This window comes from Siphateles boraxobius, unplaced genomic scaffold (assembly GCF_051911475.1).
Source record: "Siphateles boraxobius isolate OS27281-9 unplaced genomic scaffold, OSU_SipBor_1 66, whole genome shotgun sequence".
NCBI classification, from domain to species: Eukaryota; Metazoa; Chordata; class Actinopteri; order Cypriniformes; family Leuciscidae; genus Siphateles; species Siphateles boraxobius.
The window spans coordinates 33,794,461-33,821,625 of NW_027509193.1; the positions used below are offsets into that span (position 1 = coordinate 33,794,461).

General features: G+C 36.7%; 1 protein-coding gene across 1 annotated transcript; it reads left to right on the forward strand.

The window, feature by feature from the left end:
* Positions 1–2,431: 2,431 nt before the first annotated feature.
* ccnf (cyclin F) lies at positions 2,432–26,728 on the forward strand. Its single transcript, XM_077213770.1, has 17 exons — positions 2,432–2,665; positions 4,170–4,324; positions 4,406–4,512; positions 5,136–5,203; positions 5,294–5,490; positions 9,300–9,353; positions 9,723–9,827; positions 9,915–9,992; positions 12,747–12,895; positions 13,975–14,139; positions 15,242–15,365; positions 17,582–17,762; positions 19,261–19,348; positions 22,836–22,935; positions 23,022–23,155; positions 24,253–24,425; positions 25,264–26,728. The coding sequence occupies exons 1-17, from the start codon at positions 2,653–2,655 to the stop codon at positions 25,665–25,667; spliced, it is 2,295 nt and encodes a 764-aa protein (XP_077069885.1). The 5' UTR covers positions 2,432–2,652; the 3' UTR covers positions 25,668–26,728.
* Positions 26,729–27,165: the final 437 nt, after the last annotated feature.

The window sequence follows — 27,165 nt, forward strand, 5'->3', positions numbered from 1 at the left end:
CATTTGGGCCCTTTCATTCTTCAACAGGTGCACACACTCCCATTTAATGCTGGTCATTTGGAAAGCATCATTCTGTTCCTTTGTAAGTGTAATTTACACTGCAGTGGAGGCTGTTATCTCTGTGCCAGTTCAAAAACCTTCAGACCTACATTAAGGTTTAAGTGAAGTCAAAACCTTGAGTGCATACAAAAAAACTTCTTTCAACGAGAGAAAAACAATAAACAGATGAATATCATATCACATAAAGGTACCCACTAGCATCTAAGCAAGCTTTATATGCGTCTATTAAATGCAGTTGTTTATATTCATTACTTGTGGCTGCCAATAATCTAATTCTCAATGAGCGACTAAAGCAGCTCTTGCCCTTCACGCTGTCACATGATTAGATTACTGGCTCAAATGCGTACAAGATGCTTTCTTTAACAAGATGCAAAGCTTTTATGAGGTGAATAGACACTTCAATCATGAATGCAATTGATTAGTATCCATAGCTTTTTGCTATACTTTTAAAATGATGCAATATATGCACAAGCCTATTGATCAACAGTTAATATTGAGGAACGCATCATGTATAACAAAACAAAAATGACATGAATTATGACTCAAATGAATAGTCATTCCATTATATGTGTGGCGTTTTCCCCTTGTTCTCTTTGTCTATGCTGAAAGCCACTAATAATCACTCTGTCAGACGTGACAGGCTTGATGAAAGCTAATTGTCAGCACTTTGTGATGGTTACGAGCACACATTCATGCAAAGTCTCAATGCACTCTTAAAAATAAAGGTTCCAAAAGTTTTTTGTTTTTTGTTGCTGCGATGCTATATAGAAGAACCATTTTAAGTTCCCTAAAGAATATTTCAGGGAACCGAACAACATTTTAAAAATCTAAAGAATCCTTTTTCACTATTAAGAACCTTTTGTGCAATGCAAAGGAATCATTAATTCCAATAAATAACCTTTATTTTTAAGAGTGTGTGGTTGAAACCTGCGTTCAGAGCCATCCAGACTCTGATAAACATGTGAGAATGATATAACTTTCCTGAACTGAAAGACATTGTGTCAAAGGCCGTATTTGTGAAATCCACAATATTTGATTCTGATTATTAGGTTTCAGCATTTTGCTGTCGGTATGTTTGTAAAATGACTGCTGAACTGTATCGACCATTGACCCGAACAATCAATAGCGATTAGTTTCATGCCTGTCCTTCTTCTCACATAATAAAACTCTAATCAATATCTCATCTACATTTATTTATTTGGCTTGTTTTCATAAAAGACCCCAGTAAAAAATAAATACCATCATGAATTTGACATACATTTGTTTTATGCTAAGTGTAGGCTATATACATTTACATATTTATGTAGGCTACTTAACATAAATATGCATTTTGGTATACTAAACTGATATAGGCTACTTAAAGTCCTTGTACTTATACTTTACTTCTCCGGAAGTAGTGCTGAGGTTCAACTAAAGATATACTTAAGTGTATTAAAGTGGAACTATTACTTGAGGTACACTTTAAATATCTTGCATTTACTGATATTACAGTGATCATACTATTCGTATAATAGTGATATTCAAACACATTTCAGCCCATTAAGAAATATGCATTGTGCAATAAAGAAGTACTCCAAATAAAGTTAAATTATAATATGTATATATTAGTGAGTCTATAGCCTATGTCAGTAAATATTAATGGATTTATACTTAATATGAAATAAATGTATTTTAAATACATTTTGGTATAGTTGTTTTTTCTATAAGGATAAATTAAATGCATTAAATAATACCGATAAAATTGTTTTTGTAATCGATATGTAACCATATTTTAAAAATCAAGGATCTTTCTTTTAAAGGATTTTAGAAATGGTAAATAAGTGGGGTAATTTAAAAAGGCTGAAATGATTAATTAAAATTATTTGAATATGATGTATTATTTAATACATGTAGCCTATATTATTATTTCATATTTGTGACAATATTTTTTTAACAGAATATAAGGTAAGTTCTATCTAGTATGCTTTAGCTGAAAGTATGTTTAGTTTATTAGATTACAGGCCCTTTTTGGTTTTTGTTTTGGACGTAAGACTTAACAATGTTTTTGATTTAATATGTAAAAAAAATACAAATTTCTTCTGACTGATTTCGCTAATGTTATAAAATGATATACTACATCTCCCAGAATTCCCCGAGCGAAACCCCTTAACCACTCCTGTCCCACAGAACTGGAAGCGCATAATTCGAAATAGCATCTTTTCAGCCAATACATCGACGTTTTTTATCCGTTCAGAAAGACGGACCAATGGCGCCTCGAGTTCTACGCGAAAGCCAATCAGAACGCAGCAGCGGCTGTGATGGGCGTATCCGTCTTCTGTCCAGTGAGCGTCCAGAGTTGATGTTTAAACTGTCCGCGCAGGCGTGGCTAAGCGATCGGGGGGGAGGGGCTTAGTGGAAGTTGCATGGTTGGGTCAGAGCGGAGGAGTAGGAGAGTTGTGTTTTAAACAGTCCAACACTATTAGTTAACAGGAATTTAGTAGGTTAATCAGTAAAACTGATTATATTAATTTAAGGTCTAATACTCACAGATTTAAGTATTAATTTCGGATCACTGTGATCGCTGCAAACTGACCTCTCTAACCCTTCCTTGAAATGAAAGCGGGCGGTAAGTAACGTTAACTACTTTAATCTCATCGAAAAATTAATTTTTCAGTTGTAAATGCTTATGTTCATATTTCATCAACATTGATGAACATTTATCTTTCGATTACATCATAATCAGAGCTGACGTTTTTTTTAAATGCTTACAAAGTTGAGACGTACTGACCCGTTAACCTGTACGTTAACTGTTATATAATTGAAGTAATCTTTAATTACTTTTATATAAATATTCTTTCCATTTCCATAACTGTGTTATTGAATTGTCCTTAATACATACTGAGATAATATATCCTAAAGATAGTTCAGTTGTCCTCTGTCCCATAACTGGTTTATGAATAAGGAGGGAAAACTTGCTAGCGTTAACGTTACTGGTTGTGAGCATGTCAAAACTGCCATTGCAAACTAACAAAACTAACCGTTATTAGTTAAAATGTGTGTTTTATACTTGTGCTAATGTATCTTTAAGCTTTTAAATTAGTTTAAACCGTAAATAACCTCTTCTGGTGACCTAACATTATATTTCTTAATGCAAAATCTTAGTATACAAGAATACCATGGTAATACCATGTTTTAATGTGCTGGTACTGTGGTAGTAATGTTACCGTGATATTGTATTTGATTTTGGCAATATTGTATTTACATTCATGCCAATAAAGCAATTTTGAATTTGATATTCCTTGAAGTACCTTAGTGTAACAAGTACCATGGTATGCATAGGCTATAGTAATATTGGCTCCACAGTGTATTTCAAAGTACCACACTTTTACTGTCTTTATACTGTACTAGTAACCTTACCACTAAAGTACTTTTTACTGTGCTCAACCATTAAAGGGTTTTGTTTATTTATATTTAATGGTCAGTTTCGATGCCTAGCTGAGAGGGACCAAGATAATGCAGATATTCTTTATTAAATAAAGTTTAATGCCATAAAATAAGGTAGCCTACCTTAAGAACAAAATATGTGCACTATTATTTGTTGTTTTTTTTAACTTACAGTAGGCATAATGAATAATTCTGTTAAAATTCTGTTAGTAGTTCACCCAAAATGAAAATGATCCCATAATTTGCTCAATCTCTACTCTACGCTTCAGAAGGCCTTCATTTTATGAGGGATGGATGGATGTGCTGTTTGGTCCTCAAAATCTCAGTTACTATTCACTCCCATTATAAGCTTGGAAGAGCCAGGATATTTTTTAATATTATAACTCCGATTGTGTTTGTCTGAAAGAAGAAAGTCATATAGACCTAGGATGGCTTGAGGATGAGTAAATCATGGGATAATTTAAATTTTTAGGTGAACTAACCCTTTAATTGTCCAAACAAACCCAGTTATTGATATTAATAATCTCAAACGGCCAGTAATCGACTAGGATAGGCCAGAATAATTGTGACGAACTGCAATTTCAAGAAGTTCTTTGCCACACTCTAATTTGTCAGCAATTTTATTCAAAATGAAATAAAGAAAATGTGATTCGGTGTTGTTTAATCGTGATTTTCTCCGTTTCTAGTGCTCCACTGTCGATGTGCCAAATGTTTCTCTCTCCCTGTCCGGAAGCGTGTCCGAAAGCGTGCGTCTGCTGTCACGCTGCTGTCTCTTCCCGAGGAGCTGCTCCTGTATGTCCTCCAATGCCTCTCCGCTGAGGATCTCCTCTCCGTCAGAGCGGTTCGTCAAGATGGACGCCAACCTCAGAAATCTGTTAACTAAAAGTGCATTTGTGATGTTAAATGTCATGTGATCCCGCAGGTTCATTCTCATCTCCGTGACATTATTGATAGTAACTCAAGTGTCTGGGCACGAGTGAGCTTCAAAGACCGCTGGCCGGCCCTCAACACCGTTTGGCTCTTTGAGAGGTATGATATACAACAATGTTTTTATTTTATTCTATTTTTTTTACCATATTTACAGTTGTTTGTGACTAAGTATCTAACAAAGTAAGGGTTTAAAAATTCTCTATGTCAATCCAAAACCGTAAGATTTTCGTTCATCTTCGAAGCACAAATGAAGATGTTTTCAATGAAATCTGAGAGATTTCAAGTCTTCAGAAGAGGCACGATCGCTTTATATTGTGAGCAGATTTAATTTAGGCTTTTATTCACATAAACATTGTTCAGCAAACAACATGCATATAACGCTCAAATATGGTAAACCGAATGACATAAAGGTGAGGATTTTTATATTTGGGTGAGCTAATCCTTTACAATTAATTTTGATTCAGACTGATTCGCAAACGATTCGCTATTGATTCAGATCAGTTTGTGAACTGTTTAAGGATATGTTATGGGTAGATTCATTCACTGTAGAAATGATTGAATTGAATAATTTTCATGCCTGAAAACAAAACAACAACATTTTTTAAATGTCATGATATTTCCTAGCAATGACTCAATTGTACTTACCAAAGCATGCTAGTTCCTGTTTGATGTCCATAATACCCCCATTTTAAATGAATTTTCTCACCCTGGACAATATCTAGGGCTGCGGAGAAAGGAAACTTTGAAGCTGCTGTGAAACTAGGAATTGCGTATTTGTACAACGAAGGGCGTAAGTTTCTACAGTGTTTTTTTTTTATTGAGTGTTGTAATTGTCCCGAGTGACTGGTCAGAGCTGTAATGGCGTGTGAATGTTCTCCAGCGTCGCTCAGCGAGGAGGGTCGTGCTGATCTGTGCGGCCGCATGGCGTCTCGGTACTTCAGCCTGGCCGAGAGCCTTAGGTCCCCGCTGGCCGAGCCGTTCATCTGGCTGTTCATCCGCCCGCCCTGGTCCATGTCTGGAGGCTGCTGTAAGGCTGTGGTGTACGACCGACTCCAAGCTGAGTGTGAGACCAACCTGGTGAGCCATTCCTGGATATCCCAGCATTCACCTCCACTGCAGTTCAACTCCTCCAGGCCCAGTACACCGTTTATTTTTTTCTTCTTACATTTCTTAGATTTTTATACGTTACAGCTCTTAAAGGGATAGTTCACCCAAAAATAAAAATTCTGTCAGTATTGACTCACCCTCATTTTGTTCCAACCCCATAAGACCTTCGTTCATCTTTGGAACAAGAATTAAGATATTTTTGATGAAATGTGAGAGCTGGATCACTCCTCCATAGGCTCCTTCAGGGATTGACACTTGCCGGCCTGGAAAAGTTATTAAAGACATCGTTAAAATAGTCTAAGTGACTACAGTGGCTCAATCTGAAGTTTATTAAGCGACGAGAATACTTTTTGTGCGCAAAAACAAACAAAAATAACGACTTTATTTCAACTATTCATTTCCCTCTCTAGGGGCCTCGAGTCGGTTCACTAGTGTAACAGCGTAAGCTTCTGTTGTTGTACGTCACACGCATCACACACATGACCAGCGTTGGCCAATAGTGAGCCTACGTGTGACGTAGCTCTACGCAATCACACTACGTTAATAGACTAGAGGCACACAGAGAAGGAAATGAATAGTTGAAATAAAGTCGTTATTTTTGTTTGTTTTTGCGCACAAAAAGTATTCTCGTCGCTTGATAAACTTAAGATTGAGCCACTGTAGTCACTTGGACTATTTTAACGATGTCTTTAATAACTTTTCGGGGCCTGCAAATTTAATCCCAAAAGAAGCCTATGGAGGAGTGATCCAGCTCTCAGATTTCATCAAAAATATCTTAATTCGTGTTCCGAAGATGAACGAAGGTCTTACGGGGTTGGAACAACATGAGGGTGTGTAAATACAGACAGAATTTTAATTTTTGGGTGAACTATCCCTTTAATGCTGGTGTTAAGCTTTTGTTCTAATTAAGTTCATAGTCGGATATGTTACAGAGTGAAACTAGGTATTTAATGAGATCAAATTTGGAAGCATTTAGTTTTTTGGAAAGCTTTACCATAAGGTTTCATTAGTTAACCTTGAAATTTTATTAACTAATGGTAACAAATACTGTACAAATATATTGCTTGTGGTTTAGGTTAGTTCATGTTAGTTAATATACATTAACTAATGTTAACAAGTAAAACCTTATTGTAATGTGTTTGCAATACATTTTTATTTTTATTTATTTTTATTAATGAGCTGGTTCTTGTAAACCCAAACTCCAAGAATTATTTATCATATTTTCCTTAATTTGTTTCTCATTAATTTAGTTATTTAGTTCACTATTAAAATGTTCTGATTTTGAAATGAGAATTGCATGCATATATATATATATATATATATTAGGGTTGGGCGGTATTTCGGTAATATCGTATACCGCGGGGTCTTAAAATAGCAACGGTATCAGTTTCAATACCGTCATTACCGGCACTTATATATAATAAATAAATATAATTTATTCAATGCCTAAAAATGCTTATGTAGTTGTCATCAAGTGACAGTGTGGAGGAGAGAGAGAGAGAGAGAGAGAGAGAGAGAAGGGAGAGGCAGTAAATACTGACTAGGCAATTTGTAAATGTTGCAATAAAAAAGGTGACCGCGAGAGATGGAAACACCTCTAACCTAATGTCGCATCTCCGAAACAACCACCCACTCAGTGGTGCCAGGATGCATTTTGCCCCGAGTTCATTAAATAAGCGCATTCGTTTATATTTGTTAAAATATTATAATGTTTTTTTTTTTTTACGTTGATAATGAAAACACGAGTAAGATGGGATGCATCGGGAGTCAGACATTGACCACTTAATTAAGTTTCATTTTGTAAAAGGCCTTTCTTTAAAGTGAATTTCGTTTTGTATAAATTGTATCCTAATTTTAATATTTTTTTTTTTTATCAACCAATAATAAATAAGAATCAAATATAGCAGACAACATAATCATGACATGATCGTGCGCTGGCGCGCCGCGGTCACTTGCATTGAAATCTCATCATAAATTAACTGAAACTCAGTGTATGTCTCACAGACATGAAAGATATCTAAATAAAGCTTGAAATTTCATTAAAGAAACAATTCAAAATGAAAAGAAATAGGCCACTCGCTGATTATTTAATCCATGATGTGCATTTCTCTCTATGCGCGTTCTATACGGAAATGGCGATCATCAAATTAAACGAAACTATTCCAAACGAAAAGAAATCGGCTAGCCTACTCTCTGATTATTTAATCCATGATGTGCATTTCTCTCTGGAGATGGCGATTCGTAAATTTCTTTAAACGAAACAATTCAAAAGGAAAAGAAATATAGGCAGCATACTCTCTGATTAATCCATGATGTGCATTTCTCTCTATACGCGCGTTCACTACGGAGATATCAATCGTCAATTTCTTTAAACGAAACAATTCAAAACGAAAAGAAAAAGACTAGCCTATACCTTCTGATTATGTAATCCATGATTTGCATTTTTCTCTATATATGCGCGTCCACTAGGAGATGGCGATAGTCAACTTAATCTTTGCAGCACTGACAGAAAAGTTGTATTAATAAAAATCAATGGACGCGTGTCACCGGATTTACAAATGCACTTCTGGCTTGTTGCTTGTTAATTTAATTTAAATGAATTAATAAAATGAATACAATTGTCATAATTAAAATAATTAAATATTATTAATTGTCCCATTTTTGCTCATTTATAAATAGTATTTATATCTACCACCCCCTGAGCACCTGGGTTAAAAAATTATTCGGCGCCACCATATTATAACGGCCCACGTATTAAAAATAGTCGAGTCTAAATAGGGCTCCGGCTCATAATTACATTTAATGCCGTCAACAGGGATCAGACACAACGTGCACGGGTTGGCCTTGATTTTTTTTTGTGTGTTTTTTATGCCCGATCTGGTATTCAGTTTCTGAACGGTGTAGACACAAGCCAACAGTTTGGTGACGCTGTCTGAGCCTTATGTCATAATTTTTAATTAGTCACGGTAATACCGTATACCCCGGTAAAATAGGGAGGAGGTTTGACGGTATCAAAATTTGGATACCGCCCAAGCCTAATATATATATATATATATATATATATATATATATATATATACGGTATATATATCTCATACACACATACTTATGATACAAAAGATTATTTCTATTTCAAATAAATGCTATTCTTTTGATCTTTTTATTCAACAAAAAATCCTGAATTAGTTTTATCACGTTTTCAACAAAATATGTAGCAGCTTAACTGTTTTCAACATTGATAATAATGAGAAATGTTTCTTGAGCATCGAATCATCATATTAGAATGATTTCTGAAGGATCATGTGACACTGAAGACTGGAGTAATGATGCTGAAAATTCAGCTTTGATCACAGGAATAAATTATATTTTACTATATATTCAAAGTGAAAGTTCTTTTAATCGGTAATACAATTTTCACAGTGTAATTTTGATCAAATAAATCCAGTCTTCGTGAGCATGAGAGACATTAAAAAACATAAAACAAAAAATGCTGACCCAAAAGATTTGATGTTAGTGTAGATAAATAAAATAAATAGTTTAAACATATTTTTTTTCTTCCATTCATTTGGTTTACATTTCTTTTTCTTCCTCAAAATATTGTATCGGTATATCAGTATGGGATTGTGTTTTTTCTGTTCTCTATTCCTCTCTCTTGGAAACAAAATTGACCTGAATCTATGTAATCATATTTTTCCAATTTATATTTGTCAATCATGCCGCAGATGCCATCTAGATCTAAACGCATCCTAATGTCTCTTTCTTTCTTCTTGTCTTCATAGGAACGGAGAGGGACGTTATTTTACTGCTTGGCTAGAGTCCTCCAGCTGTTTGATGTGAGTTGGTTTTGTTATTGAAAAGATGGCCTTCTAATCTGAGATTGATTGTGTACAGATGTACAATACTATCAGGTTTTAAAGATGGATTCTCTTTTGTAGCATCACGGAATGGTTTATACTCAAAAACTAGAGCGTGAAATGTTACTAATTTCCGACATCCACAGGATGTTCATAATTGCCATGGTTAAGCTGTGTTTGGGCTGCTGATTTACTGTTTTCTGTGACTTTAGCATTTGTGCTTCTCAGTCAATATGTCCCAGAGAAACCCTTGTGTTAATGAGTGCAGCTCCGCTCTGGTTCTCCTGTAACCCCCTTGAGCAGCAGGTGTTTACTCAATCTGTGACTGTGTGTGTGTGTGTGTATCAGGATGAGGATAAGCGTGACGAGGCTACGTCCATGCTGAAGGAGTCGGCTCGATGCGGGAGCGTGCAGAGCTCGTATCTGCTGTGGGAAATGAACCGTGGCTCGTCGGTAAGAGCTGCTTTAGCTCTCGTGATAACGCTACTCCTGTATCTCTGCAGAGTGTGTGCTGATCGCTGGTTTATTTTCTATCCACAGACCGCTGACCCCGGCAGGTATCTGCAGTGCATGCGCACACTCAGGGACTACGCTGCTAAAGGATGCTGGGAAGCTCAGGTGACTGGAGAAATGACGTGTATAGAAAATTAAAGGGGACTTATTATGCTGTTTTACATGTTCAATATTCTTTAGTGTGTAAGGTTGCTGTTTGAGCATGGTAAAGGTCACTCCGGAGGGAGTTATTGGTTTACACTGTTTCTGAACTCCCTGAAACACCTCTATTGTAGTCTTGAGTTCCTTCCCGGAACAAACACATCACAATATCCCTCATTTAAATAATTCCTGCCCAAGGCATTCGCAAAATACAGGCTCTAGACCAGGGGTCGATTGCATAAACAGCCATTACGTTAAAGGGTAAGTTCGGCGTTTTACAAGTAAAGCCCTGTTTTAAGATCGTCTCTGATGAAATCGAACGGTTAAGATTTAAATTTGGACACATGCTGCTGTCCCGAGAATTTTAGGTTTTTGTGTTAGCACCCCCCCACCTATACAATGGTTTCATAGGGGCACTGGAACAATCATTCATATAAACACATTAAACTTTAGTTTACAAAGACGTGAAACTCACCGAGTGGTCTGGGGTGTTCACTGATATGCTCACGCAAAAATCGCTGCAAAAGATGCTTTCCAACAGGTTTTATCGTAGTTTTTGTCCAACCCCATTGACTTGTATAGGATGTTCTGTGAGGTACAGTATTACTCCGCTGCCGGAGACGGAAATGGGGTTGTTTGTATTCTTTCTGTAGTTATGCAGTCGCGGTATCGTAGGCTACGCTATCCAAACATTGGCAAAGGTGCATTATCCAACTGGGCTGGAGTGTCTATTATTCAAGCTCTCAACGGAAGAATGTCCGGTTGTGAGGCGTTGGAAAAATAGGTCCACAGTTTTACAATGAATGGTAAAACACCTGTTGGAAAGCTTCTTTTGCAGCAATTTTTGCGTGAGCATATCAGTGAACACCACAGACCACTCGGTGAGTTTCACGTCTTTGTAAACTAAAGTTTAATGCGTTTATATGAATGATTGTTCCAGTGCCCCTATGAAACCATTGTATAGGTGGGGGGGTGCTAACACAAAAACCTAAAATTCTCGGGACAGCAGCATGTGTCCAAATTTTAATCTTAACCGTTCGATTTCATCAGAAACTATCTTAAAACAGGGCTTTACTTGTAAAACGACGAACTTACCCTTTAAGACAGTGTCTTGTTCTATTATGACCCACTAGCAGTTAGTCAGGGGCAGTCTTTCTAACTTTCAATATCACTATAGGCCAATCTAAGTTTTAATGTAACTGATTTAAAAAAGCTATGAACAGTTTTAAAGAAAACAATCTGTCTAGCTAAGACTAGTCTTAGCGGTTTAAGCCTAGTTCACACTACATGATTTTAAGCCCGATTTGCAAATCGTTGAGCTCGCCGACAGGTCAGGGTGTTACCGCGTGCAAATCGCGGGGGATTAGCGGGCGATGAACGCTCGCCAATCGGTTAGTATGAAAGAGCCAACAACGCATCAAAGACCCTCACAGACGCGTCGCCGAGCCTAGAAAAATATCTAGCATTCTAGATATCCAGAGCTGTCGCACAACTCAATCTCAATGATGTCATGAGCAACAGCCAATCACAGCAAGGCATGGGTTGAGGTCACCGGGTAAATATGTGATTTTTGCCATCAGCTAAACATAAACATGTAGCTACATCTCCGATAGGCTTTAAAACATGCTGTACTCACCTCCAACTCTCTCTGTAGCACAGACCTGCTCTTCGCGTATGCAGATCCACTCTTTCGCCCATACTCTCTTATTTTTTCTTTTTGTGCGTTTTTTCTCAGAGCAAATCATCGCGCAAACAGTTTGCAGCACTAGTTTCTGTCTGACGTCCATATTCGCGTGTTGTGTTGTGCTTTGCTGTGTATTGGCCCGTGCTGTTTCGCGTCAAGATAGACATTAGACAGATAGATTTGTAGACAAGATATAATCGTTGGGTGACAGAGTTGTTGTCAACTCGTGTAGTGCGTTACCTCCTGTTGCGGATCAATAACGCTGTGTTGTGTGGTGTGAACAGCTCAACAACTTGAACACTCCTGATTTCTCAGAGAGCAAGTCATGTAGTGTGAACCGCACAGTTCAGCCCGACGTTTTAAAATCATGTAGTGTGAACTAGGCTTTATGCAACCGGCACCTGATTGTGTTGAGTTATAGTAGTGCACAGGTTTATGTTGAGGTGTTTTTTTTTGTTGTTGTTGCTTTTGTCAATTTTTCCTTACCCATTTTTTTCTTAGCCAGCAAACATTTAACATAATAAACTGTGCTTTTTATTTGTAGTTTTAATATGCAGTTTTTTTGGTGCATCTTTTACTTTTTTGGGGGGACTTACTTGGAAAAAATAAAAAGAAAGCTGCAGATAAAATATATCTAAAATAGGTTTATTTTTTGTCTTTGATAGCTCAGCCTTTCAGTTTGTTTTCATTTTTTGACCTTTGTTGTGTGAATATGACATCTGCATCTGTCTCCATTATTCCTCCATTCTCACAATGTCAGTGCTCTGAGTACGCTCCTAATGGAAGTGCACACCCTGGGAAAGATGCCTCATATTTCCTGTTATCTCATCTGGACATTTTCTCTGCCTTTGTTGACATTGACTTGTAATAATCAGCAGCTGTGCCAGATTGAAAGACACTGTGATGTGTGTAAATGGGTGTGGATGGGGGCCCTTCAAATGAAGAGTGATGCTTTTTTTGTTAAAATCTGTTCATTTGTGATGCCATATTAAACACACACACAGGGTTCATGTTTGTTTGTTCTGATCTCCCAGCTGGCGTTTGCGAAGTCATGTGGCAGCGCTAACCCTCTGGGTCTGGAGCCGCGGGCCTGTGCTGAACTCGTGGCCCAGTTCTTCCACTCGGGACCGTCACCCCTGCAGTACCCGCTGAGTCTGCAGGGACAGGACATTACCACTAAGAGGTATGAAATCAACACCCATGTCAAAATATTTCCAGAGGGTTCACAATCATGGAAAACCGGGAATATCAGGGAATTTTAAAGTCGTTGTTTCTCGGCTTGAATGTCAGCCACGTGTTTTTTCTAACTTAAAAAAATATATATTTCTATTTATTATTTAATTAAAATAGTTTTTCTTTTTTATTGTTATCATTATTATTATTTAACATGGGTTGCATAAAACGGTTAATAATAATGGTAACACTTTACAATAAGGTCTCAATGCATTGACTAATATAATGAGCAATTATTGTTACAGTATTTATTAATATTTGTTAATGTTAGTTAACTGTGTATTACTAACTCGGATCCATTAAATAGAATATTAACGATGTTTGATTTTAATAATTTATTATAAAGTGTTGAAATTAACGTTTGATAAATGTATTTTTCGTTGTTAGTTCATGTTCACTAGTGTAGTTAAGTAATGTTAACAAATGGAACCTTTATTAAAGTGTTACCAAAATCATTTTCAGTTATAAAAATAAAGCTTAAATATTAGATGGGGGAATTTTGTTTTAATTTGTTTATTTTACAAATGTTGCTTTGGTAACTAACTTAGTAATTTTAGTACTTCAAATTAAACTTAAGTCTAAAATGGAAATAAACTATAGCTCTAGAGATATGTGCTTTTGTCATCTTAGTTAGTTTAATTTTTAAAACTAAAATGAATATTAAAAATTAAAGCAAATTAGTATTATTCCATACTTTAATAATATATTATAATGACACTGAGTGTTGCATGCTTTTATATTTCCAGCAAAATCCTTGTGGATACATTGTAAATATTCAATACTTATCCCCAATACCTAGTGATGGCTAAACAAATGCAGAATGTCCGCAGAATCGAATTACTAAAGCACTATTACAGCATTTTTTGGTGATAAAAAAGGTGGTCAGGTTGGCCACAGTGTGTTAAGTTCTAAAAAACAACATTTTTTTAAATCTATTTTATATTATTTTTATTTTACTGATTTATTGACCAAATCATCCTTTACTTTTCAGCTTCATGTTTTACACTCATCACCGGTATGTTTTTGCAGGTATATTCTGGTGGACTGGCTGGTGGAGGTGACCACCATGAAAGACTTCTCCAGTCAAGTGCTGCATGTGACCATCGGATGCGTGGACCGCTATCTGAGCCTGTGTTCAGTGCCCAAGGCCCAGCTGCAGCTTCTGGGCATCGCCTGCATGGTGATCTGCACTAGGTGAGCAATGAGACGCTCTGCTAATCATGTATTTGTGCCAGACTAGAACTAGATAAGTAATAAACTTGTTACGTTTCGCAATGTTATTCAACCACCCCACGCAATCTTATTAATGAATGACAATGATTCGGCTATGTCTATTAAACCTTTGACAAGTTTGTTCACAACGAACATATTTGACATTAAATTATTCATTCAAGAGATTCGTTCAAAAACGCTGATTCATGCAGTAATGAAACACGAAGTCTGAAATCACCCCATTTACCCTCGTTTACTATTCCCTACGTTACTCTACTAATATTGTCCACTTGAAGGAGTGAATGAAAACGAGTGAGTGAATTCAGACACAGGAAGGGCTGCAGCTTTTGCATAGTTTGTGCTTTTTAATAATCATTTGAAACTTCGCAAACTGGCAGCTCTAGTAGTAATGGAAAGATTTATCTTGAACTTGATCTGTCTTGGAAACTATAACCTCCACTAAACAATTTAATAATTAAGGAATTTATACCCGTATAATATTGCGCTGTACCCACATCTGACCAGCGGTTTGGGAAATGGATGGATGATACAGCTGCGGGCGCCATCTTCTCGTCCAGTGACTATCACAGTGCATTGTGGGTATTCTCTTGCCGTTGAGCCTACATCAGTTGTACACTCATTGCAGTGCATTGTGGGATTGAATGAGTGCACTCGATAACGTTCGCTATGGTTTTGGACAAATGGCTGTTCCCTCAAATAGTGCCCTCTTTTAGGGTATAGGGATGATTTTTGACACAGCCATTGAATCATTAATTTAAGAGATTTGATCCAAAATATTAATTCATCAAGTAATGAAATGAGTAGAGTCTTTGAGTGATTCATTGAATAATTAATTAAAACCGATTTATCAAAACAAAATAAACGAATTGAATATTTTTTAAATGGATTGGGGCAATTGAAATTTTGTCAGAATCTCTAGTAAATTACGTGTTTTGTTTATTTGTCTATTTCGAAACATGGGAGAATCGTCATCTCGATTCTAAACAAAAAGATTTGATTCTCAGTTTTCCAGAATCACACAGCTCTATACTAGACTGAACACTTTTTAAATCTTCTGATTCAGGTACATCAGTAAAGAGATCCTGACCATCCGTGAGGCGGTGTGGCTCACTGACAACACCTATCAGTATGAAGACCTGGTGCGCATGATGGGGGAGGTCATCTCCGTGCTGGACGGGAAGATACGGGTCAGTTCCTGAAGGACATAAGCGCCCTCTTGTTTGCTTTCACTCCAGCACACAAAAACCTCATTATAGACTACCAGCTCAGATTAATGTGTCTGAGGTTTAGAGCTTGACGCCAAAGCGGAGTGAGCTACCAACCTAGATGGCATTTTAAGACCTCGTCTCTCAGTGCAAAGGGTATTCCAGAAGACATTGCAATGCTCTTAAGAAAAAAATAATATTTGAGCATTCCTGTTGAATGCGCAGTTGTGTAATGACGAAGACGTGCCAGATGATGAAAGATAAGTAAAACCGATATTTCAGAAAGTGGAAAAAGTAAAAGCCAGACAATTATCATCAGTATTTAATAACATAGAGTATCACAGGTGTTCAAAGCCGTTCTTTTTGAATCTTAAAAGGGTCATTTTTTTTCTTCCATTTTTATATTACTTATTTGTTCTCCGCGCTCAATAATAGGGAGTTTTTTTTTTTTGGTGTTTTTTTTTCTTAGCAGTGAATATTCTGTATTGGAATTTCCTAACTCCTGACACAAATTAAGACAAATACTGAAACTTGAGTCTTATATCTTTTTAATAATCATAATAATTATTCTCTCTAGGCTAATTCAATTAAGATTATGATAAATTATTGACATTGCACTCTTTAGCAGTGGCACTTGTGCAATTCTACATATCCCTTTTCCTTAGTTCCTTGGTTCTCCAATTTTTTAAAGTGTCGTACCCCTCTTCCACTCAGACTGCAATCACACCTTTTCCATTAAGGGACAATATTTGCCCCCTTTAACACATTTTTCCATTTCATTTTTTTACCTTTGTAATACCTTTAAAAAATGAATAATTCCTTAAATAAAACAATGTTCAATAAATAGGCAATGTTAAAAATCGTGTAATATTAATACAAATATTATATTCAAATCGCCAGTAGGTGGCGGTAACTCGTTGTCTTTATCTGTGAGTCATCGAGTCATTCATTGAATCTCATGATTCGTTCAAAGCCACAGATTTCATTGCAAAATAAAGCAATAAGCCGGACTATACTGTTTTAAATGTAGTAAATCACTTAATGTTACCCTTTTGTTTTGTTTTTTAACTGTTGTATAAAATCAATGTCACATTTGAAATCGTGCGGATATTCGGGAAACATTGCATCAACATTAAAAACACTGCTGGATATCAGCCTGCATTTTGTTTGCACAAACAGCGCAAGCGGCTCGTGACAGTGCAACGGTGTGTAACAGTGTAACAGTAGTAACGGTGTGCGCGCTTTCACGCTTTCTGCTATGACGTGAAGTGCGAGGTGCACTCAACGTTGCATGAATTTTTAGTAACAGTTAATTTTGTTATGTTATGAACTTAATTGTAGTAAAGGCAAAAAATATATAATACCTTTGTAACGAAATCCAAGATTTTGTATACCAAATTCAAGGCTTTTAAGGCCTTAATTTGAGATTATTTTTCAATGCTTTTAAGATCCCGCGGGTACCCTGATTAATGTGTCTTGTCCCCTCACAATGACAGTAAACTAATTATTAGGCTAAGGTTACATTACATGAGTCACGTCACCTAGTGGTCTATTTTCAGTTCAAAATGACGGAAATAGACAAAAGTGTATTAGTTTGTCTGTTTATTTTTGATTCGTTTAACATTTATGACCTAAAAAAACTGTCAAATAGGAAATGTTTAGTTTAGCAACTTGCATCTTATCTCGCACTTGACCGACTGTAAACTGAAGCGCGTCGAGTCGGTCCTGTCTATGAGTCGCTCTGCTAAAATTCGCACTGTTAACATAAAGCCCGCCTACTTTGATTTGATTGGTCATCTCAAATATTCTGACATTGATGAGCAGTGACAGACCAATGAGGCTCAGATGAACACACACACACACACTGTGTTCTGTTTGTTCTGATTCTGACGTGCTTGGCGCCCCTGCGGAAGAACGCGCTAATAACAAGACTGAAGCGAACGCAAAGGCTTATCACATATTTAAAGATTGAAATGGAGAAAACAGGACAGAGTAACACAGCGGATCGCTCATATTAGTTTTTTTGACGACGTAGTTAAGGCGGCAGGCGTGTGTTGCTTAGGCGGCCGCCTTAGTTACAAAGTGCTGAAACCCTGTACTCTTAATAATTGTGTGTATTGGTCCGTTCATTGGCCCTTCTTGTGGAGCCCTGGCTCTTGTGCTCCGTAATTGATTTCTGTGTTCATGTTGTGTTTCAGACCGTCACAGTGCTGGATTATGGAGAAGTGCTGCTGTCTCTGGTCCCTGCGGAGAGACGCAGTTCTCACCTCTTCAAATACATCTGTGAACTCTCTCTGCTCTGCTCGCCTCTCACCGTTCCCGGGCCGGCCCAACTCGCCAGCGCCATCCTGCTGCTCACCAGAGCGCTGCACAACTACGGTACCACCGCCATCCCATCAAAAATATCACGTTACATCTACTGTAAAACGCTGGCAACTGTAGTTGTCAGAAATTCACTGTAGAAAATACTGTGGCAGTGTTTCCAGTTTTATAGGGCGGAGTCAAAAATAAGGATTTCTTGATTTTAATCGATTCTCATTTCGATGAACAGATATTGTTTATTAATCGATCTTTTAGTCTGTAGTTTTCAGTTCATGCATGAACAAAACTTCACTAAACATATTTTTCCTTGAGAAAAATGTACATGTGCTGTACCTGATATATTTACAAATGAATTGAAATTGAATTGCAAGCTTGTGTATTGAAATGGAATCGAATCAAGAATTTTGTCAATGCCCAGCCCTACAGTGATACAGTGATGTAATTTTTAAAATACCTAGTACTTTAAGTATCAAAATATGCATTTTTAATTTAAAATGTACCAATAAGCATCACAATAAAACAGGTGGATCCCACTAGAAACTAAAACTAGAACTAGAAACTAGAATTAGAAATTGGAAACTAGAACTAGAAACCCACATGATCAATCAGGGTTCATCATAAGTGACTTGTCCATAAAACATGGTCGATACTGTTAAATATAGATGGTGCACAGGGTCAAATACACACAAGCACAAAACACCTTCGGGGTAACACACAACACTAAAATACTGCAATAAACATGAACTAAACAACCGAACATGTTACACACAATACACTTAAACACAATTACTTGACTTGTATCAAAAAAAAAAGAGGAAACAATTAATTATACGAAATATAATCATGTGATGTCACAAAGGGGGACTTATTTTTATGGTTTTTCATCGCAAATTAAATGGCAATTTTTACTGGCAAAACTAGGGATGTACGATATATTGGCCACCATATCGGTATCGGACGATATATGTTCATTTTTAATGTTAACGTTATCAGCCTGATAAGAAAATTTGGCCGATATATTAAAGCCGATAAATTTTAAATTGTTTTAAAAAATATGATTGGAATCACTTCAAAAAAGTAAAATACAGTAAATGTGCAGAGCAAGTCTGTCATATTGGCTAATTAAAATCATGATGAGAACATTATAATTGTGTGTTTGGCTTTTAATTATGAGAGTTTTGTTTTTGTAATCAGGCTCTCAAATTATATAAAAATTTGAATTAAGATTTAATGGCCAATATATCGGTTATTGACGTTCAAATATAAAGAATTATCGGTATCGGCCAAAGTTTTCATATCGGTGCGTCCCTAGGCAAAACCATGAATTTGACAGTATTCTACAGTAAAATTGCATATAATGATTCAAGAGGAATAAACTTGAGCATTAACAAACATTTCAGCCATTCTCAAGGGCTTCGTCAGACATTTAACTGATAAAGCTCAAGTTTATTCCTCTAATGTGAGTGTTGCACCTTTTCTGTGAAAATTACAGTGTAGAACTGGACTGAACCATTCCACTAACGTGTTGAATTTTCCCCGGTCCGTTTCTCCACAGTTCCTGTGTGGCCCATCCAGCTGGAGGAAAACACGGGTTTCTCCAAGCAGGATCTGGTCTCCTGTGCTTTATCACTCTACGTCAAGTGGTGAGTGTCCACACCAGTTAAGCTACATGCATTTCATCTAATGAAGTTTAGTGGTTGTCCTGACCCCGAGAGAAGTGTCGTTTCCATGGAGCCGGTTATGTGCAGTCAGACGGGCGTTGTGGCAGCACGTTATCTGTGCTTGTTACTCTTGCCCTTTATGAGGCAAATCTCCTCTGGGTTTGAGGAGTTTAGCTGGTGTTAGCATGTTGCTAAGCTAAAAATATTCTCTAATTGGCAAACAAAGACATTGTATAAAGATAATTGACCTATGGCTACGCCACGCCCCCAAACGCAATTAGCCAATCACAGTGCGCATAGCTGTCCCATACACTCAGACATTCTCTGCTTCCTCTACCATTGAAATGCATTTCAGTTAGTCAGGTTTCATTCGTTTTTATGTTTTTTCTTGTCCTTTTAAGTTTAAAATGGTCAAACGGTGTGCATGGAGTACATGCAACTCCGACACTGGGGTATCCCGAGAGGCTGGTTGACGGTGTGTATTATTTACCCTTTCCCAAACCACATCTCAACCAAGATAATTGTCTGGATTAAGTTATGGAAGACCACAACACCAACTAAACGTGGATAAATTAAACAAGGATGTCTACATCTGTTCTAAAATAAGTCAACAACGTATTTGAACGTCATCTTTTACATCTCTAACGTAACGTTAGCCTAACATTAGAAAACGTTAACGTTAGCTTCTAGCTGCGTTGTACATAATGTCACTTAGCTTCATTAACGTATCTGTAAATAACCGAGATAACAAATGTTAGCAATGTTGTGCTGAATGATTCATGTAAATACTGTAGCACCAAACTAACGGAGAGATACTCTTGGTAATGATGGTAAAAAGCCTTGTCCTGGAAACGTATGCAACTTAGACCTGTACATATTTAATTTGATCATGAACCATTTATTACATATTAAAGCACAATATTTTAGACAACTTTTTACCAAAATGTATATCTATATAATCTTTCTCTCTCCAAAAATCTTCAATTGCCTCCTGTGAAATGTCTCCTGCTGTGACAGCTGCCATAGCGCCTGTCACCGAATGTTGACTGTTTGTCCGAGTGAGTGGAGGGGGCGTGGCTTAGCCACAGGTCAATTGGGTGAAATGGTGCATTTTGTAAATGCAAAGCTATTTTCTATCACTACTTTTCAGTTCCTAATGGGATATATTTCTTTTGGCATTTCCTATTTCCTTCTAGCGTCTTCAATGAATGTTTTTATTGAGCTTGTCGCAATGCATTCTGGGTTTGCCTTCTAAATCATGGACACATTAAAGGCCTTTGACTTTTCCCAAATAAGGTGTAACTTTCCTGCCTACAAGTTGGAATAGACTTTGATGCCTTAAAATGCTTACTAGATTTTGGACTTAATCCGTTGTCTCATCTTGTGGGCCTTTCACTGAAGCGTTGCTGCTCAAGTATCTCGCGCATTTACTTGTTTTCAGGCAGTGACTTTTATAGCTCTGTCATTCTCTTCAGATAGCACAGAATGGGACGAGTTACAGCGTTTTCTTAGCAACTGCGATTTCTTTGAAGAATTCGGGATTATATTGTGGGCCCTACATTTATTTAGGTTTTTGTTTTACAAAAATAACTGCTTGTCACATGAAATGTGAATGTCAATATTTAATAAGAATCATAATTATGATATTTTTTAATTCATTGTGTTTTTATATTAATTAATAATTGTAATCAGTTTTTTTAATGTAATATTTATTATCTGTGTTTATCCTTATTAACTTGGTTACAAAATTTGTTTGTTTCCATATGTTATAAAATTGTATCATAATTAATGTTATCATTATTAGTTGCACGCTGTTGCATTATGTTTATATTAGTTATAATTCATATATATTAATTTAGTTATTTTCTAATATATGAATGCGTCTTATATGCGGTTATTGTTATAATAGTATTAATTGCTACACGTCGCGATATATGAATGTTATATGCTGTTGTTTGTTTTTAAATTAGTTATAATATAAATATTATTTTTTGTTTGTATAAATGAATGTAGAATGTATGTATTTATTATTATTGCTAATGATATATAGTATTTAATACAATTTATTTTTTATCTTAATGATTAATTGAATTATTTTGTTGTTATTAATTGCAATGAGTTGTAATATATGATTGTTTTTATATTATTAGTTATAATATTTACCACTATTTATCCTATAATTAGTAATATCTAGTGTTTTATATTTAGTTAAATAACTAAATAACTAGTAATTAAATCTTGTAGTAAATTATATATATTTTTTTAATATTCATGATGAATCTACTGTAATGACATTATTATTTAGATAGTAAATGCTATGATTTTGACCTCATGGTTAGAGCCCTGCATTTCAGGACGGGCCCGACTTATTTACGCCCCTAGGGCCGGGCTTCGGGCCAATTTTCACATCATAGTTCACATGCGGGCCGGGCCTCGGGCCTTTTTTGGGATATCCTTTTTATATTTTTGGACAATAATTAAAAGAAAATATTGAGAAGTTGAAGTCAACGATAGAAAAACAAACATAAAAAGACATTTTATAATTACACTGACATGAGTCTCACGTCAAGCGCGAGCTGCGCGACCCACGATACACCTCATGTGAAATGGAGAATATTAAGATAAAACAGTAAGAGACTGTTCTAACTCTTCGTTTGATTGGACTTTATTTTCGTTTAACTGTTGGAAACTACTGATGTTTTTCGTTTGATTGAACTTTAATTTTCGTTTAACTGTTGGAAATGTTTTTCGTTTGATTGGACTTTATTTTCGTTTAACTGTTGGAAACTGGAAAAAAATAATAGCCATGTTCTGTGGTGCATTTTTGAGGTAAGATAACCTGCAAGTTAGTTTTTAATTTATTTAATTTAATTTGTTTAGATTGTAGGCTATTGCTCATTTCGTTTGCGAGCGCTCCGAGCAGCCTGAGCCTGCCTCAGTAGTATTTCAAAAAATGTTGTTTTACTCACTGTGGTTTAATAAATAAACTTTTATTAAATTAACTGTGTGATATGCTTTAAGTGTTTTAAGTGCTTTACGTGTTTTATATCTATGGATTTTATGGTATTGTAGCCAAGTAAAGTATTAGCGTTGATGTTTTACTCGCTGTCGGCTCGGCTGCTTGGTCGTCATTTAAAAAAAAATTCTCAGAGCATTTGTCTAAATTAACTTAATAAATAAATGAAAAGAAACGTAACTAACAAAACTGACCTATTTTAATGGCTGCAAATAGGGCAGGCTGGCGCTGTGTAATGAGAAGAGAAAAAAAAAAAAAACGGTCTCGGACTCGGGTCGGGCTGATAATCGGGTTGGGTTTGGCCTGAGCGTCTGGGACCAGGGCCGGGCTCGGGCCTAGATTTGAGGCCCGTGCAGGGCTCTACTCATGGTGTCTTTAAAGCCAGACCGCTTTGATATCTGCGATTATATTGTGGTTGTGTCAAACTCACCGTCTCTTTCACTCCATTCACAGTTTCGGTCAAGATGTGCCCAAAGATTACAGACACGTGTCTCTGACGGGGGTCAAGCAGAGGTTTGAGGATGATGCGTACCAGCAGATAAGCAGAGAAGTGGTGAGTGTCTCAGAGTCTGCTGTCGTTGGGTTGATCATGTGAAGTGTGTCCTCTGAATGGTGTGTGTGTGTGTGTGTGTGTGTCAGGTGATGAGCTTTAAGGAGCTGTGTCAGGTGCTGGAGGTGCCAGAGGTGGAGCCGCAGGTGGAGGAGTCCAGCGCTAGCAGTCAGATCACGGAGATGCACACCTTCCTGTCCTCTCCCGCCAGCAACAGCAAGAGGTGTGTGAGCCAAACATTACACACAGGATAGAGAGGCAGGATGTATCGCCTTATATCAGTGTTTTAGCCATTATGTTTTACAGATTAGAAAAATAACTCTTATTGCGTAGCCCTCTTCTGAGTGCAAATATCTAGGAATCACATGAATAGGACATTGACATTTGACAAGTATCTGTCTTGGTGTCCTGCACTTCGGTTTCTAGGGGGCGCTATAACTCATAATCCTGTTAAATTTTGACATTTGACAGCAATACAATTGTACACACCACATCTACACAACTCATTCTATATTTTATCTATTCTACTATTACCCTAAAAAATATTAGGACAGATCCTGATAATTTAAAAATGAAGTGTGTCTATAATTTCCTATACATGTTTTATTTATATATATGTGTGTGTGTGTGTGTGTGTGTGTGTGTGTGTGTGTGTGTGTGTGTGTGTGTGTGTGTGTGTGTGTGTGTGTGTGTGTGTGTGTGTGTGTGTGTGTGTGTGTGTGTGTGTGTGTGTGTGTGTGTGTGTGTATGCACATGCATACATACACACACAGGGCTTAAAGTAATTAGTATATTGTTATTCATAATTTATTATAAAGGGATACTGATCATTGAATATCTGATATTGAGAGATTATATATATTTTTTAATTAGTATTTTTTTCCCCTAACAGTGTTTATCACACACACACACACACACACACACACACACACACACACACACACACACACAAACACACACACACACACACACACATATATATATATGTGTGTGTTTGTGTGTGATAAATTCTGTTTGGAAAAAAAGCCTAATTAAATAAATATAATCTCTATAATATATATAATCTCTATAATAAATATATAAAATGTTATATATATAAAAAAATTTTATGGCTATCGTTAATAAATAAAACAGAAAAGATCAGCCATTATACTTTACTATTCATAAAAAGATTTTGATGCATGCAAATAGGTGAAATTTGTTATCAATGCACCTGTAATCCTGTTATGTTTCTCACTATCTCTGCATCTTGAAGAGCATGTTTTGTTAGATGTGTGGAGAACAGACTGTTTAGAAGCGTTGTTGTTGTGTGTTGAGCAGGAGGCGGGAGGACAGCATGCAGGCGCACAGGGGCAGTTTCCTGGCCACTCCCACAGCCGAGCTGTCCAGTCAGGAGGAGATGCTGCTGGGAGACATGCTGGACTGGAGCCTCGACACCTCCTGCTCCGGCTACGAAGGAGACCGCGAGAGCGAGGGCGAGAAGGACGGAGAAGGTGAGATGCCTCCTGAATCATCTTACACAAATCCAATTGTCAATAGTCACAACATCTTTGTGTTATCAGCTAGCATAATCATTATTTACACTTACATTCAATCATTTAGCGAACGTGTGTGTGTGTGTGTTTTCAATTAGTTTTAAAGAACTAGTTTACCCAGAAATGACCCTAATATCGTTCCAATCCTGTATTTCTTTTACTCCATAAAAACATGCCCCCCCTCACCTGAAAATGTTGTTACAAATTTCATTGATTACAATAATACAAAAATAATAAATTATTACACAATAAAATTAATGTCTTTTTAATTAAATGATTAAAACAAGTAAATATTTAATTCAGTTTTTAAATTAATTTAAATTTTTTAATCGTTAATTTAATAATATTTAATTAGTATGTAATTCATTGGAAAAAAAATATTCAAATTGAATTATTTAAATGATTATTTCACTGTTAAATTATTAATTAGAATTAAAATGAAATTATTTATAAAATCTATTTGACAAATTCTAATTTAAATTCTAAAAAAAATCTTGTTCTTCTCTGCGACCACATTTGAATTCTGTTCCTCACATAAAGCTTCAGCTGATGTACACAGGTTGTGACAGGTTGTTACGGTGCCGTTTTGGAGCTCGACTGTATAAATCACTGCTTTCTCTCGTATTGAAAACAGAAGCTCAGACTTTCTGCCTAAAATCATGGAAGAAAGATTATAATAAAATGGGTGAAAAATTAAAAACAAAAAAAAAATTCATGGCTATTCCTTTTAAATTTCATTATGTTTGAGTCCCGTTCATAAAAGTTTGATGAGTAACGGTCTCTCTCTCGGCCCTAGTCTCAGTGATGGAGGTGCAGATGGAGCCGGTGGAGAGCGCTGAGGGACATTGTTGCGCCCTCTCCAGCGATGACGACAGCCTCTGTGAGGAACCCAAGGAGGAAGAGGAGGAGACCAGCAGTCGAAGCAGACCCTGGATACGCCACATATCCTCTTCCTCCTCTTCATCGAGCACCTTTTGCACAGACCGCCGCAGCTCGGGCTACTCCTCCATCCAAAGCGTTCCCAGTCCGTCGGTCTCCTCGTCTCTGGTCTCTCCTCAGAATCTCTCCGGTTTCCGTCTCCTGCTGCCGCCCGCCCCGAGGACCCGCCGGCAGGTGAAGAGGAAGAGCACAGCGGCTCATAGCGGAGGAGAAGCGGAGCGCGACGAGGACGACGCCAACCTGGCCTTCCTCAGCCTGTGATCGACAGGAAGCTGCTGTCCCGTAAAGCATCACTTCCTGGCCGGCCGCCAGGAGCACTTTCGTTCACGGGTGCTTTTTATCTCAGAGGGACACGGGCGTGAGTTCGCGTCCATTTCTGAGCTTTTTTTTAAGTAAGAACAAAGGTCATGGTTTTTTCTTCCCATAATGCATTTCACTTCAGCTCCTGACTGTTGACAAGCAACGTGATGAATGCCTCAAGTGTGTTGAAATCACTGGAACTGTCTCTGTTTTTGAAGTCTTGTGTACGTTGTGTTGCGTCTTCGTAAGTATTTAAAACTGGACTGTTTACAGAAACTGACTATTATAGTTTATCAAATGTGCAAAATGTTTTTTTTTTACGAAGTTACATGCAGCTACGGAAGAAAGCGACTCGATACATGAAGTTTCATGCCGATTAATGCACTGTCCGAACTGAACTGGTTTGTTTACGCGGATGTTTCTCGCCACGTATCTCGATTATTTATCTCGATCTCCGGTGTTTTTTATATTCGCGCATTGCTTTGCGTTCGTCACGTCTTCTGCCAAAGTTCCTATTTTAACGATTTTCATACTGTTTTCTCTTTCTGCTTGTGATACCACTGATGTTTTGACCTGTGAAACCTGCAAACGTACAGTACATCTGTATGAACTCTCCACGTGACAGATCCGTTGAATGTGATCGTTTGACATGCTTTTTCGTAATGACCTCGAGAGACACCGAGCACTTTTTTATGACCGATGCTGAAAAGCAAAATATGCTTCGTAACGAACGAGTCTCCATGTTTTATCTTTGATATGCTTGAACAATCAACCATACGTATATATTTGTGAGTGTTCATCTGATTGAGGTTATGACACTAAAAGCATTAAGTTAATATTTTTGTGCAGGTCTTGTTGGTACTGTATGTCGAACATCACTAAGGATTGCGACTGTAAATAATTATTCCTTGTTTATAACTGTAAATAAATAAATGTATGAAGCTGTGAAAGGTCATGTGAACTTGAAAACAGACTTGTTTGTTATATTCTGAGAACCACAATAAAACAATGCAGTAGTTACATTTGCTTGTCTACTGTGTTTCTTTTTCATACAGATGGGAACTTGTGGTTTGCACACATTCACTGCACTGCCGATTTAACACCATTTCGATTTACTCTATAAATATCACGCTTTAACACAGACCTGAAGATTTTTTTTAACACTGGTTTGATGAGGAGCAATTGCTGGTCAAACATTTGTTAAAGGATTAAAGATGTTATTTAATTATTTTAAAAAGTAAACTAATAAAGAAACAAAACATTTTACTACCTGATTTACATGTTTTTTTTTTTTAAACTGATACAATATAAAGTTAGAATATGTCAAATTACTTAATGAGATATTGAGGTATTTTTTGTAGTTTTAAAACTGAAGTCACAATACAAAAATATTTGATAAACATCGTAGAAAAGCAGGTACATTCTAAATCTTAAACATCTTAAAGACATCTTCTAAATG

Bases quoted from the DNA above. Each gene is read 5' to 3' on its own strand.
- ccnf (XM_077213770.1), top strand. The intron at 4,513-5,135 runs GTATGATATACA...GACAATATCTAG, and splicing joins ACCGTTTGGCTCTTTGAGAG to GGCTGCGGAGAAAGGAAACT. The intron at 9,993-12,746 runs GTGACTGGAGAA...CTGATCTCCCAG, and splicing joins AAGGATGCTGGGAAGCTCAG to CTGGCGTTTGCGAAGTCATG.